Source organism: Carlito syrichta, unplaced genomic scaffold, assembly GCF_000164805.1.
Source record: "Carlito syrichta isolate Samal-C Ts95f unplaced genomic scaffold, Tarsius_syrichta-2.0.1 Scaffold303370, whole genome shotgun sequence".
NCBI classification, from domain to species: Eukaryota; Metazoa; Chordata; class Mammalia; order Primates; family Tarsiidae; genus Carlito; species Carlito syrichta.
Genome location: NW_007247466.1, coordinates 260,331 through 273,105, shown reverse-complemented (window position 1 = coordinate 273,105; position 12,775 = coordinate 260,331). Strand labels below are relative to the sequence as shown.

General features: G+C 39.6%; 1 protein-coding gene across 1 annotated transcript in view; it reads right to left on the bottom strand.

The window, feature by feature from the left end:
- The window catches only part of ADAMTS9 (ADAM metallopeptidase with thrombospondin type 1 motif 9), a 216,135-nt gene that overhangs the window by 88,975 nt on the left and 114,385 nt on the right, over window positions 1–12,775 (bottom strand). The window contains exons 21-26 of the mRNA XM_021712572.1: window positions 11,675–11,841; window positions 11,453–11,582; window positions 10,728–10,854; window positions 3,795–4,005; window positions 3,157–3,321; window positions 1,297–1,461 (exon numbers count right to left, since the gene is read on the bottom strand). Of these exons, the coding sequence (XP_021568247.1) occupies window positions 1,297–1,461; window positions 3,157–3,321; window positions 3,795–4,005; window positions 10,728–10,854; window positions 11,453–11,582; window positions 11,675–11,841 (965 nt within the window). The remainder of the gene's footprint in view (window positions 1–1,296; window positions 1,462–3,156; window positions 3,322–3,794; window positions 4,006–10,727; window positions 10,855–11,452; window positions 11,583–11,674; window positions 11,842–12,775) is intronic.

Here is a 12,775-nt window from a genome sequence, read left to right as displayed (position 1 = left end):
ATGACAAGAAAATCAAAACATGTTAACACTGGTAATCCTTGCAGTGGAGAGTTAGGAGTGTGTAACTTTTTTCTAAGTTACATTTTGCAAAATGTCTCTTCTAAGTATGGATGACTCTTAACATTAAAAAAAAAAAAAAACTGTTCTGAAGAGAAAACTCAGTCGAAGAAAGAACAAATTTCTGGATATAAGATGGACTAGAAATGGCCTGGTATAGACATGGATTGAAAAAAAAAAAATAGGCCTGTCAGTTCTAATAGATGCTATATTCAAATTCAACAGTGAATTTGAACACAGTGAGCTGTGTTTGTCTCCTCTTATTATTCCCTGAAAGTTATGCAGGTGTAGACAGGAATGAGGTGAGATTAGAAGTATAAGTGCACGCTCCTTGTTTACTCAGACATGATTAGTTCTTTGGACTGGAAGTGCTAAGAAATGAGGAACTTCCAGAAGAGTGCCAATGTTAATGATAGAAATTGTAAGGGTGCAGTCATAAAGCTGTTCCCATTTATTACATGCATACTGGAAATGAAGACAAAGGTTAACGGACCGAAGTGGCCATGGTTGGTCAGAGTGGAGGAGGGTCATTCTTTAAGAGATTATGTAAGTGACAGCAGACAGCTGCTATACTTCTAATGGAACTTGGAGTGCTACTTAAACAGTACCAGAGCACTCTTGCTTCTATATTAGGAAGGGCTTAATTCTGGGTGTAGTGGCTTCTCAAATGCAAGCCCCAGGGAGACTTTCACTTTCTCCTTTAAAAGTTAAGACTGTGGTACCTACAGACTAAAGAACTTGGGAGAGATTCTTTCCAAGTGTGGGGATTCTGCAACCTTTGATCTAATTAATTATGTTTGAAGAGTCTGACTTATTTATGAGAGGTGAGCTTTAGAACTGTGACTTTGGGAGCCAAAACATCCCTTCCAAATTTCACTCCAGCCCCTCTTGCCAAACACTCTGGCGCTGGATTACATTCTGTAACAGATCCACAGAGGCACGCTAGAAGATAACATCAGCCAGACATGAAATCTGTTGTGAATTTGTTCGAATGCTCGTGTGCTCAAGTCAAAGGGCGAAGACACACATGTGGGTCTGTGAATAGAGTAATCAGTTCCAGGAGGGCAAGCGGCAGCCCTTGGAAGTGGGGCAAAATGGCTGCAGTTACACGTGCTTGACCTGGCACCACGGAGGTAGAGTGCATGCCACCCAGCACAGCGGTTCAATCTCCACTGCTGGAATGCTCCTCTCCAGATAAGAAGGAAAGAATGTCGTTAAGAATCGTATCATTCAAAATACCTGTCCCCAGGGACCCGCCTGCCACGATGCACATTCCGGCTGCTGACAAGTCTGCATGGAGGCTGGCTTGGTCTCAGGGTCACACATTCTATCGTTTAATCGATCTTCGCCAAACTGACACCAGACCTGGCGGTGCTTATGCCCTTTCCCGCAGGTGACCAGGCACTGGAATAAAAAGTAGAGCCGTCAGGGCCATTTCTGATCAATATGCTGTGGTTTCTGGGAGTTATTTATTGATTAGCAGGAACAGGTGTGTCCTTTTTCCCACAGGAATTCCTCTTTCCCATAGCAATGTGCAAATACACTGTCTCATCATTCATTCATTCATTCATTCATTTACAGTTTCTGGACTAGTTTCAAGCACAGAATAAACAGCACAGCATCATGTTCTAAAATATTAAAAAACAACTTTTATGATTTTTTATGAACACTTAACTCCTGTTAAGTGTTGGGAACTATGAGTCAGATCAACCTGGGTCTCAATCACTATACCCCCAAGTCACATTGTCTCTCTTTACCTCAATTTTCTCCTACGTAAAATGGGGCTAACAATAGTACCTACTGCAAAGAATTGTGGAGATCTAATGAAAAAAATCCAAGTAAATGCTTAGCACAACATTCATTCAACAAATGTTCAATAAAATCCTCATTATTATTCCTGCTCATTGTAGAAATTTTGAAAAATACAGAAAAACATCAAACAGAAAATCTTGCTATCCAAGCATAACCACTAATTTTTTGCTATTTTCATTCCAGTCTTTACCTAAGAAATTTTGAATTATACTTAATTTAGTCATCTCCCTTGTCTCCACTACATCAAGTATTGTTGCAAAGGTTTGTTATTTAATTTGAAATGATACTTTAACTAGTATTAGCTAGCTAAGTAAAATTTAAACCCTCTACCTTCTTGTATTTTTTTAAACCAAATACTGGAGCCGGTTAATCCAGGTATAAAGCACTTGGTGTGTTGTTCATTTGTCCAGGAATCAGACACTGCTATCACATACATTGTTAACTGTAATCCTTTTCAGGTTCACGTTTTATCTGATGATGAAAGTAAACAGTTGATATTGCACTTATACGGATGAGATGAAGGCATGGATGCAGTAGTCATAGTAGGGAAACATTTTTTCTTTCCCCACATTTCTGATTTGTTCCATAAATAAGGAAACTTCTGTTCTTCCACTTTCTTTCCCTCAAGGCAGGGCTATGATAACACTGGGCTGTATTAATAGTGAGTGCTAAAACTGTACTGTAAGAGCAAGAAAGAGACTCCACCTTCTTTAACTGTCCTGGGACCGCCTGTGCTAGGCAATGGAAAGTTTGTCTGTGCTTCATAAAATAAGGGACGAGGAAGGAATCAATCTGGAATACTCAGCCTGGTTCGTTTTTTTTCTTTCTTCCAAGTTTTTCTCTAGCAAATGGATGGGCAAGTCAGATAGGTCACTCCCTGGGGTCTAATTCTCTTATTTCAAAGCCAAGGAAGTAGGAAACCTCATGTTGCCTTCAGATCTAAGATAGTATATAGCTTTATGATTAATAAAGCCCTAATTTCCTTTCAGTAGCCTAGTTAGGGCTCAAAGAGGAGAGGAGGTGAGAGACTGGAACTTCAAAATCACCAGCAGAAGCTACCATGGTGAGTGATTCAGCTTCTGAGGTCACTGGTCTCACAGTGCATCTGAAGTTAGTGGAAGACTAATCATATCCAGTACTACAGTCATGGTGCAGGTGAGAACTGGCTGTTTCCTCCAGGGGAGATGGGAGAAAGGTGTTGCAAGTTTAGCCTTAAATAGACCAGGGAAGCCTCAGAATTAGGGGATCAGAGGTGATCTAGGGGAAATAACAGCCCTCCCATCTTACCTCTGACCAGTCTCCAGATTTCCACTGTGGACAAAGGAACTCATTGCACCTCTGAATGGTGACTTTCTCCTGATGTGTGCATTTGCTATCATCCAGTACATCATTTCGGGTGTTGACACAAATAGCCCTTCGCCTCTGGGTCCCACCATCACAGCTTTTAGAACACTGTAAAGACAAACAATTAAATAGAACTGTAGCTGAGTTTCTCACAAAGTATGCTCAAGATCCAGGTCATGCTGTATCTTCCAGTTCTCAAGAAAACAACAAACAACCCTTGCTCTCTTAAGCTGACATTTTGGGGGAGATCTTTTCATGTTATCAATTATAATTTCCAGGTTTATACTGAAGTCAATATTAACTCACTGCACACAAAAATAATATTGGAAATGGTCTGTGGAGTATGGAAAGGGTTTGGTTGAGTTGTTCTACCATTCCCAATTATCCACAGGTCATGCTCATGTCAGACATTACAAATCAATCATGGTACTCTTTTCTGCAGAGCTTGAATGGTATTACAAATCAATCATAACTCTCTCTTCCATACAACCTAAATGGGGCACTTCAGTGCAAACCTGCAAGAAGCCACCATCAACTAATCAGAGAGCATTCACGAAAACTCTGAGTGAGAGCCAACTTACTTCTGTCCAAGCAGAATAGCGCCAGCCTCCTGTGTTACATTCTCCTGAGCATTTTTCCCGGTTGCTTGGTTTGGGCTCACTGCTGCAGAAACTGTCATCAACCTTCTCGGTCTTCCCATCCAGCCTGCTATATTTGGCACAGTAGATGTCTAATGTCCGGTAACCCAAACCACACTGGGCACTGCATTCACTCCTGCTGGCAATATGCCACCTAAGCATAAATAATGGGGCAAAACCAACATTTCTGTTAAATATATATGCCTTATCTATATTACTCTGGTAGTAGAGTTGAGTTCTATTCTTCCTTAACTCAAATACCATGAAGCCCAAAGTCACAGTCAGTTACTAAAATTCAGTTTTAAACCATGTATTTTTCATGGCTGCCAATGTAAATGGAAGTTACAGAATGACAGCCAGAGGTCTTATCTTTGTGAAGATTCTCCCCTGATACAGTGAATCTGAAATTCAAGTAGCCAAATTTTTTAAGAAGTGGAATTCAACAGAGCACACAAAGCAATTTTATATTTAAAAGGTTCATGTAACCCAGCATTTCATTTGGCTTCTCCTAACAGAACCACTGCTGGAAACTTGCCCTAGGAACCCTCCTTTATGCGGGCCTGTGCTAGAAAGTGCTCAATGAACATTCTGTGAATTAAAAAAGGAATAAATAATTTGGACTGTAACCATGAATTTCAAGTGTACTAAACCCTGTAAACATTATTTATGAATAAAGACTCTTAAATTCCTTGATTACATGGATCATATGCCATACAACCCAATTACACACTTTTAAAATTAGATTTGAATCTATAAAGTTTTATCACCTTTGCATCCCTGGTATATAAATAAATAAAGTTTTATCATTTTCCATCCTATAATGAGATTTTTGAGGGGACACAGTAGGTGCTTGTTGTTGTTTTTTTTTTAAGTTGGATTCTCACTCTGTCACCCAGACTGGAGTGCAGCCTCGACCTGCTGGGCTCTGGCGATCCTTCCGCCTCAGCCTTCAGAATAGCTGCAATTACAGGCATGCACTGCCACGCCTGGCCGATTTTTTGATTTATTGTAGAGATGAGGGATCACCAAGTTGCCCAGGCGGGTCTCGAACCCGTGACAATCCACTGACCTCAACCTCCCCAAGTGCAGGATTACAGGCTGAGCCACCAAGCCCGGCAGGTGCTTGTTATGTGCTGATAAATGGTCTGGTTCTTTTAATGTCCCAAGAACATGGTCAAGAGTACTTACATTTTTTTTTTGTTTTGAGTCAGAGTCTTACTCTGTCACCCAGACTGGAGTGCAGTGGCCGTTCCCAGTCACTGCAACCTCGACCTGCTGGGCTCGGGCAATCCTTCTGCCTCAGCCTTCCGAGTAGCTGGAATTACAGGCACGCGCTACCACGCCCGGCTGATTTAGTACTTACATTTTTTAAAAATTAAATTAAAAAATGCATAAACTGAATACAATAGTCTAAATCAATGAGCTTAAAATGCATTTTAATGATTCGATTTAGAAATCCAAAAAGGATAATTTAAAAAAATAATCTTCATTTAACTCTTGACTGTTAATTCGCTACTGCTCAGAAATCAGGTGGTTTGCTGATTACAAATGTCCTAAGATTTCTTCCCTTCATACCTGTCCAAGGGGAAAAATACAAGAGAAGTACTTGGCCACATGCTTGTCTTGGAATTTCTCACTAACGCCCAAAAGTAGGTAAGAGTTGACCACTGGGCAAGCAAAGTGGGTTATAGAAATTTTTGGATAGAGTGACACAGCATTTGGGGGATTTTGTTCTAACCCAGAACATGTTCAATGAGGGATTATAAAAAACAATGCTTTATCTCATCCTGTCACAGTCTAATGGGGCCAACTCTCACTTCCTTCAGGAAGTGAGGCAAAAATGTGGCCCGACTCAACAGAGGCATCTGGAACTTTCATCTGCTCTTTGATTCTTGGCTACTTTCTCTGCCTTTGTCATCATTTCCTTGTGGAAAGGTTATTTTCCATCCTGTATAATAAGAGAATCAGGTGTCCTGCCCCCATAAGAAAACATATCAGCAGCCTGGGATGGCAAAACAGAGTCTCCCTGATATTCACAGTTTCCAGAACCTGAGCATAGAACCTTGAAGAGTCTGTGGAAAGGGCACAGCACTGCCTTAGAAAAGTTCTCAAAGTGCTACCCTCTGCTTCATAGTCTCTCCCTGGGTGGTGGGCTCAACTTGAGAGTTTTGTGTTAATTTAGTTCATTTCTTGGGAAATACAAAACAACTATATTTTATTACTATATTTCAGAAAAGCATATTTCAAAGTGTTTGTTAATAAGTGGAAGTTAAGGAAAAGAAGGTGTGCATATGTCTGTGTATGAGGGGAGTTGCTGTTAAATCATTCTGAGAACTACTGAATTAAATAGCTTTCTATATTGCAGAACTTCTCAGGGTCTTCAAAATGTTGATCGGCATTATGAATCTCCACATGAGAAAGGAGATAGTTGGTAAGGTTTCTCAGACTTACTGGTTTGCCATGAGTTACCTCATGGAACTAGTGATCCACAAACATGCTTTGGGAAAAACCATGTTAGTGTTTGACCAATCAGTAACAATCCTCTCTCCAGTCTTTCTGTTTTGGACATAGCTACTCAGCAATAATTCGTATAAATCATGATTATATTAACTGTCAAGTTGATAGAGAGGACAGAACAACTTCTTTAGGCTTGGCTTGTTTCTTTTTGTATTTTTTCAGTGAACATTTTTCCAACAATCTTTAAAAGCTAGTGAGAGATAATTTTGAATTTTGACAAATAAACATGATCTTCCATTTAATTTTAAGCATTAGTATGGGCCTGTCTAGCTATGAGGCTTTTGTAAATTAATCCTAAACACTCCTATTTTTTTGTTGCTTTCATTTTTTAATTCCTCCTTCTATGATCTTCACTTCTACCAAAAGACATGGCCACAACCCCTTCACCTTTTTCTCTTTAATTAGTCAGAGGTGCTATCATTTTCACCCAAGCCTGTGATCTGGGCTGTTGTCTTTGTTTGGTCTTGGTAGAGTCGGGGCGGGGGGGAAGTTAAGTGCTAAAAAATAGTGACTTTCCCTCAATGTGAATTTATAATAGCATCTGGCATACGTACTATATGAAATGAAAAGACTTTAAGGCCCGACTTAACCTAGGTATTGTAAAATTATTATTAAAAATCAGAGGATGTGCTATGGAATCAGAAGCTCCTGGATGTGAATGTCGCTTATTAACTAATAAGTGAGTCATTTAAACTTACTAAGCCTCTGTTTCCTTGTCTGTGAAATGAGGGATAATAGAATCCATTTTATGGAGCTATTCAGGAGATTAAGTGAGGCAAGGCACTTGTAGTATTTAGCACACCTGGCAGGCATTCACAAAAAGTAGCTATTACTGTTACGACCGATGATGATTATTATCATCCTTGGTGTTTAATTCTCTAACCAAGTTTTAAATCTCATGTAACTCCACATAAGCTGGTGAGGAGAAACCCATTTGAGATCTTTTGCATCATCCTACGCAAAAGTCTTATGGCTTCAAGGCTACCTTTTAAAGCATTCCCCTTGTAAACTCTGTTTGAATTTTATGTCTAAAGGTCTCCAATGTAGAAGAAACTTTGAAGAACATCATATAAGACAGATCATCACAAACTAAACTGTGGTTCATCTTGGAATCTGCTCAAAGTGAAAAAAAAAAACTAGTTATTTTATTTGAAGTAACAGCACAAACAATAATCTTCACTCTCAAATCATGGTGCTCCATGGGTAAATTTTAAATAAGGTTCTTAAAGAAATACCCATCTTATTTATTTATTTATTTATTTTTGAGTTGGAGTCTCACTCTGTCACCCAGACCGGAGTGTAGTGGCCACTCCCGACCACTGCAGCCTCGACCTACTGGGCTCCGGTGATCCTTCCGCCTCAGCCTTCTGAGTAGCTGGAATCCATCTTATTTTTTATGATTTACATTCTATTATTCAAAATGCTTTGTACAAACTTGACTTCTTTGTAATCACAGGAGTATGCTTAGTGCTGCAGGCAGGAGTTCCACAGTATCTGTACTTATCATGTGAGACTCAGCTAGCCCTTGTCTGATTTAGCCAGTGGAGAAATGACAGGTAAGGGGATGCAAGTATGGAAGGAAACAGGCAGAAAATTCATGGGAATTATTTATTGTCACAAAGGAGGAAAAATTATATAGAATGGGATCCATGAGTTTCACTCCATCATGTCTGAATTAAGAACGAAAACAGCTTTCTGCTAGAGTTTAGGCACACAGGTTCTAGGGTCACATGGACCATATTTGGAGCTCTGTCAGGCTGTGCAGGGTGGATCTTGTCTGTAATCCCAGAACTTTGGAAGGTTGAGTGGGAGGATTATATAAGGCCAGCAGTTTGAGGCAACATAGCGAGATCCTGTCTGTAGAAAAATTTTTTTTTAAAATTAGCAGGTTGTGGTGGCGTGCCCCTGTAGGCCCAGCTACTCAGGAGGCTGAGGTGGGAGGATCTCTTGAGTCCAGGAATTTGAGGCTGCAGTGAGCTGTGATTGCACCAGTGCACTCCAGCCTGGGTGACAGCATGAGATGCCAACTTTAAAAGTTTAAAAAGTTTTTAAATTTAAAAAAACATAAATAAACAGAGCTCTGCTACTCTATAACTAGTTGTGTAACCTTGGGCAATTTCTTAACTTCTCTCAGACTGTTTTCCTTTATTTGTAAAGTGGTGATAACAATACCTATGTCATAGTGTTGTTTGAGGAATTAATAGGATATTAATTAATAGAATAGCAAAGATAATATATATAAGATAATAGGATAACATTAAAACTGTCCTATTATTAAAAGAACATTAATAAAGGAATAATTCTATTAATAAGAGTATTAATAGGATAATATGTAACTGCTAAAAAGCAGTTCTTAGTAGATGATTGATGCTCTTATCAATACTTTCAGAGTACTAGGGAATATGACAATATTTTGATATAAAACTAGTCTAAAATTGTCACCATTCTCAAATTATCAAGGTTGTATCTCAAAAAATCTATCCACCAATTCAATATTTTCTCCCAAACCTTAGTGACTGATTCAGTTCAGCAGTTAGTTAACTATTTTTTTGAAAATAACTTTAACCCTGATTTAACTAATTCAATTCAATTGGTTGAAGCAATGGGTTTATATGGACACTTTATTATAAGAATACTACCTACAGTAAATGTCTGCCTTTTAATGTCTTGTTTTTATTTGTTTTGTTTTGTTTTGCTTAGAGGTAGGGTCTTGCTCTGTTGCCCAGGCTAGAGTGCAGTGGTGCGATCTTGGCTCACTGCAGCCATGAACTCCTGAACTCAAGCAATCCTCTCACCTCAGCCTCCTGAGTAGCTGAGACTACAGGTGTGTGCCACCTTGCCTTGTTAATTAAATAAAAAAAAATTTTTTTTAAATAGAGACAGGGTCTCACTACGTTGCCTAGGCTGTTCTTGAACTTCAGGCCTCAAGTGATCTTCTAGCCTCCATGTGCTGGGGTTACAGGCATAAGCCCACACCTGGCCTCTTGTTGGTTTTTACATTTTGGCAAGCCAATTTGGCTAGGACAATAAGCAAATAAGTCAGTGAAAATGAATAGAGGATGGTGAGATCCTGGGTTGTGAAGTCAGAACCTTTGTTCAGGACTGGCAAAGATGTAGCACTCATGCCACAATTGCCCTTCCACCTCCCATGACAGACAATACTAATTGAACATGACACTCCTCTGTCTTCTCTGGGCCTCAAGAGGGCCTTATAATCTGCACTAAAGCACCAAAGGCAGTCAATACTATTTGATAGGCAATGTGGAAACTCCAAAATGCTTATATATTCACTTTGCTAGTTATGAATGGTGAGAACTTAAAACATCCCCATACCACACTCCACGGAGAATTTATCTTCTTAAAAGGAGGATAAAGCAGTAACTCACCTTACCTGCATTTAACCATCATGCACACTATCCAACACAAGCTCCTGCCTAACTAATATTTAAACATGACACATTCAACCTTGCAGGCAAATGAGAAAGTTTTAAAATTCTCCATCCACCCAGTATTTCCTGCCTCAGATTTCATATTTTTCTTAAATACAGAATTGTCTGAATATCTCAGACATCTGTATACAGATGTTCTTTTTCCTTCCATGACTCCACCTTAGTGCTTTGCAACTGTCATGTGCATAAGAGTTCTTCTACTGAGTGATATACATTCTAGGTGGATACGGAGCATTATGGGTACTTTGAGGAATGAGATTCTCCCCTTTTCTTTGATTTCCAAACCAAATTTTTGTATAAGATCTAGATCAATCATAATGCTAATACCTACCCAGCAAGTTGTGAGGCTTAAATAAGAATGTTTTTTGGCAAGTACCATATTCTTTTTTTTTAAGTTGAGTCTCACTCTGTCGCCCAGACTGGAGTGCAGTGGCCACTCCCAGCCACCGCAGCCTCGACCTGCTGGACTCCGGCAATCCTTCCGCCTCAGCCTTCCAAGTAGCTGGAACTACAGGCGTGCGCTACCACGCCTGGCTAGTTTTTTGATTTATTGTGGAGATGAGGGCTTGCCAAGTTGTGAAGGCGGGTCTCGAACCCGCGGGCTCAGGCAATCCACTCACCTCAGCCTCCCAAAGGCGCGGGATTACAGGCTGAGCCACCGAGCTCGGCTTAAGTACCATAATCTATTAGTTATTTTTAATTCTTAGGTGAACAAGAAATCTGCAGGCATAATATGTCTTGGATAATCAGTTCCAGAAGGATGGGAAATTAGCTAAAGCTTGTTTCAATGAAACACAAGAAGAGGGAACTAAAGTCCAGCCCATCCCCTCCATCCACTTCTCACATGTAGAGACCTCCCACAAGATCCTCACAACTCAGGAGTAAAGACCTGGGGGAAACACTGGCCCACCTCAGGTCACAGTCTGTGCCGCAGGGTTCAGTAATGGGTCCTGGCTGGGGCAGTCGATCACATCTTTGATCAGAAACAGTAAGCTGATCAGATTCCCTGGTGCAAACAGGTTTTCGTTTCCGCTCCCCTAAGCAGAGAAGAAAAAAAATTATTCAGGAAAAGTAATCTGTTCCATAAACTAGGAACTGGGGAGTGGCAAACCTTTTCTCTAAAGACATAGACAGTAAATATTTTCAGGTCACATGATCTCTGTTGTACTACTCAGCCCTGCCGTTATGAGTAAAAGCAGCCACACATAGACAATGCATAAACAAACTGCCATGGCTGTGTTCCAATAAAACTTTATTTATAAAAGTAGATGGCAGGCTGAATTTGGGTCACTTGCTGTACTTTGCTGACCCCTAGTTTAGACAAAAGAAAACAAAATAAATATGATATGAGTACTAAAACCATGTCTCTGGAAAATTCAGGTAGCAGAACTGATTTTGCTTGGTTTTGCACATGTACAAACCTCTTAGGATGAGGAAACCTAACATTTCCCAAACTCCTTAAAAAATTCCACTTGCCAGTCCAAAATGACCGACACATACAAGAATAAAGACTGGAGAATGTATGCAGATAGAACAGTTCATAGGTTGCATGCATTTGACTCTTGTTAAAACAAACAAACAAATAAAAACCTAAAAACTCTTCAAATTCCCAAAACTCCAACTCAAAGCAGATACCTTGGCAGGGTTTGCTGCATCCTTGCCAGGGTCCATGACTGTTCCAGTAAAACTGTTGAGGTTTGTCTTCAATTGGAATATTGAAAGAATAACGTACGTCGGGGTTGTACAACTTTCCCACCGACAAAACCTGGAACATGTGGACAAAATGGAGAAGATGGGTGTGAGCCTGGTGATTCCAAGCAGAAGAAAAGAGTGGTGGGCTCGAGGTCCAGCTCTAACCTGAAGCAAGAGTTCTTGTTCAATGCGATCTGTGGAGTTAATTCTTTCCACGACATTGTCAGATCCACTGTACTCGATCACAGCATTCCCAATACGAATTTCCCTTTTGGACATCGTGACAACAAAATCTCCATTGAGCAAGAATTCACCTTTACTGCTTGATAAAGCTGTAGACGAGAAAAGAGAAAACATGGATTTGTCATCAGTGACTTGTAGTTTGAAATATGAAACAACACCAGCAGAGGCTGAGACTCATAACACAAAGAACATGGACTTTTGAGCCAGACAGTCATGGTTTGAAATCCTAGGTTTGTCATTAGCCAGCTGTAGATTTGAGAATCGATTTCTTGCTGTCAGTCTTCATTTCTTTATCTCTACAATGGAAAAAAAAAAAAAACACCCACTCTCTCATGGTACCTGTGAAAAAATAAAATAAAAGGAGCCTAATATGCCTGAGTTTGTTATATAAGACCCACAGTTACAGGATTATAGATGGAAGCCAAACTGGTATGATTTGAAAATATGAACTAATGAAACTGAACACTCAGAAAGCTGAGTTCTGCAAAAATCTCTGTCTATATATTAGAATTAGTTGAGCCTGTTGAATCTTTATTAAATTTTCTTAAAATGAAAATATAATTTTGTTGATTATAAGATAAATTTATTTTCATGCTTTTGAATTAATTTCTCAAGATAAAATCTCAATCATATCTTCTCCCTCTAGCATTTATTATAAAATTTTGATATTATTTTAAGTACTGTTCTCTCCCACCCTCTGGTACTACTTCTCCTTGCATAATGAGTCCTCCTGAATGTTGGGCTTGACATAAACCAGGTACTCAATAAATCAGAGCTATTCAACATTTGGGCCCTGAACACAATACTAGAGAAAGGTTCTTTGACCCTTTAATTTGTTTATAATTAGCAAATCTCAACAGTGAAGAAAGCCTTGAAATGTACAGACTATGATTTGGGTAAATAAAGAGAAGGAAATTTAACTCATGGATGGCAAACAGTTTCATTCCAAGTGTCAGTGTCAATCAAGTGGTACTAGCTCCCTGAGAAACCAAGCAGAACAGGATTCACAGGCAGCATCACGTG